Here is a 2,585-nt window from a genome sequence, read left to right as displayed (position 1 = left end):
TCCCACTCCCTTCCAGAAATACCTGCATGAGTCCCGTCATCGTCACGCCATGGCCAGAAAGCGCGGAGACGGTGGACGCTTCTTCTCTCCGAAGGAAAAGGAAGAAATGGCCATGCAGGCCCTTAAGGTGAGCGAGGGGCTTGAGCTCAGCTCTCATTGGCCAGCCACCTCAGCCCCGCCTCTGGGGTAAACTATCCAATCCCAGCTTGTGTCCGACCCGAGAGACTCAATACACCTAATTTAATTTAGACCATCCATACGCTCTGCCTGAGCTACCTCATGCGTCTGTGACACATTCATGTCCAAACTGTCTCTGTCTGTGAGTTAACTGACATTTCCAACCAATTAAACTGAACATGCATACTAAGATCTTAGTATATATGTTCTAGTATATAGTATGAGCAAATACAATGTACAGATTGGTCCCCATGTTTGTAACTGCTAGGCTGCCTTGTAGCTTTTTACTTCCTTTAATAATTTCATTATTTAGCTGCATATCTTTGTGTGCAGCTTAAAGATAGTATGTTTGAACTCTAATTGGAAATGGCTTCTTTCAGAAAACTTCAGCTGTAAACATGGGTGATTAGCACGATTTGCCCTGTCAGTGTTTAAGGTTTCTTGTCTTAAATGTCTGACTGCTACTTTAAAAGGAAATCTTCAACCTTGACATCTTTTTTTCTGTCTGCATTTCTGCCGTTTGTCCTACCATGCCGTAAACTTCTACCCCAGACTGCTTGTGATAGCCACTGAGATGTATTAAGCTGTGTTTATTTGTCCTTTTTACCATCTTACTGGTATGAATAGCCATTCAAAATGATGTGTTTTCATTAATGATGTACGGCTTGGCTTGCACCCTTTAACGCTCTTCTGTCTTTGCCAGAGCTGTGGCTTTGTTGTTGCTTTTGCCATTTTATGTTTCTTACAGCGGGCTGTATGTGGGCTTTTGTTTGCATTCATGTTTGTTACTTGATGATATATATGACCTTTTTATGCAAATAAACCATTGTTCTTGATTTATACTTGGTTAGTAATGCCTTGCAGTTTTGTTTACATGCTGATAAAAAGTTCATGTTGAGTTTTGGTCATTTTGACCTGCAGAGGATTTTCTTTTCCCCATAACTAGTTAATACATTTCTCATTAGGCTGTATTATTACCAAATATTAGATTCGGTCTTTTCCGTTTTCTTTCAGTTAACACAGGTTTTGTAATTATTTTCGGAACTGATTGGTCATAGTCCTCATTGATCAAAAGAAAACAAGTTGGCGGTAATATAGCATAATGAGAGTTTTATAAGCAATTAAAGCCGGCCATTTTTGGGAACACCAAATTAGGTAAAAGGATTTTCAGCACAGCACAAGGGTTAAATATTAAATTTTTATTGTGCAGAGTTGCATTATAGACTAAGTCTTCAATATAAAATGTTATATATTTTTAGCTTCGTTCATTGTATAAATCGCGATAAATAAATCCCATAGATGTTTTGAAATGCATTTTAGAGTTGAGTCAATCACTAATATTTTATATATCAGACACATTGATCAGAAAATTCTCATGGTTCAAACAGGTAAGAGTTCAACTCCAGTCACCCTCTCATAGCATGTCGTATTGATGAAATTTTCATCATCTTCCTTTTTCCTCACAGAAATCTGAGCAGGATCAATCTGAAGAGGACACAGTGGGCCACATGATTCAGGTGGCATAAACTACCCTTTCCTCCACGTGTGTTTGTCAGTCCTTTATGCTTAAAATTTCAAAACATGGTTTCTGACTTCCCCTGATTTATTTCAGTTCTCGTATAGACTGAACAATTGTTTTTGTTGTCCAATACTGCCATGTAAAACATACAGATATTGGGAATTTGAGTTTTTTTAAAACCATCTCACCAGGCCAAAAGGTGTACAAGTATTTTCTGTATTTATGAGGAACGACTTTTCATTTTAGGGTCAAATGTGTTTATGATTTGTTACTTTAGACATTTTATTCCACTCCATTTCTTTATTTAATTAAAAAGTAACATGTAAGAATTGATCACAAAAATGTGAATTACAGTTGAGTTTTGTACTATGAGAAGTTTTTATGTGTACTGGATCAGACTGTGAAATGTTACACTTTTCTATGCACTCGCGCTTTTAGTTGGTCCACCGACCATTTGTACATCCACCCACTCTCAAACATCTCCCTTTAATGAAAACATTCACTTATCTCCTTGTATTTTCTATTGATGGCTTCCTTATATGAAAATAAAGGTTGATGTTCTGTACATGGTGGCAAAATCTGCTTTAATTGAAAACAATTTACGTTGCAAAATCTATAGGTAACTTTGTATTTGGTATATCAGACCGTTTTTAGGATCTACACATTCTCACGGGTTGAGTCGAGCCATGTTTGTGTTTCCCTTTGCTAAGTTACAGACACACCCATTTGATTGCCATTATTTAATAGATCCATGATGCATCTGTACCCTGAGCTCTGGTGGAGTGGTTTTATTTAAGTTAAAGGGATAGTTCTCCCAAAAATGAAAACTTTCATTCAAAAGTTCTCCCAAACTTTTCACCCCCATGACCCCCAAAATAACAGTGCCAGT

General features: G+C 37.4%; 1 protein-coding gene across 8 annotated transcripts in view; it reads left to right on the top strand.

Annotated features, from left to right (window-relative positions):
- The window catches only part of LOC107582374 (nuclear transcription factor Y subunit alpha-like), a 22,179-nt gene that overhangs the window by 12,961 nt on the left and 6,633 nt on the right, over positions 1 to 2,585 (top strand). For all 8 annotated transcript variants that reach the window (XM_016268172.1, XM_016268175.1, XM_016268176.1 and 5 more), the window contains 2 exons: positions 17 to 127; positions 1,644 to 1,694. In XM_016268172.1, the coding sequence (XP_016123658.1) occupies positions 17 to 127; positions 1,644 to 1,694 (162 nt within the window). The remainder of the gene's footprint in view (positions 1 to 16; positions 128 to 1,643; positions 1,695 to 2,585) is intronic.

The sequence above is a fragment of the Sinocyclocheilus grahami genome, unplaced genomic scaffold (genome assembly GCF_001515645.1).
Source record: "Sinocyclocheilus grahami isolate Dianchi unplaced genomic scaffold, SAMN03320097.WGS_v1.1 scaffold44.1, whole genome shotgun sequence".
Taxonomy (NCBI): domain Eukaryota; kingdom Metazoa; phylum Chordata; class Actinopteri; order Cypriniformes; family Cyprinidae; genus Sinocyclocheilus; species Sinocyclocheilus grahami.
Note: the sequence above shows the minus strand (reverse complement) of the source record. Positions and strands in the feature narration are given on the sequence as shown.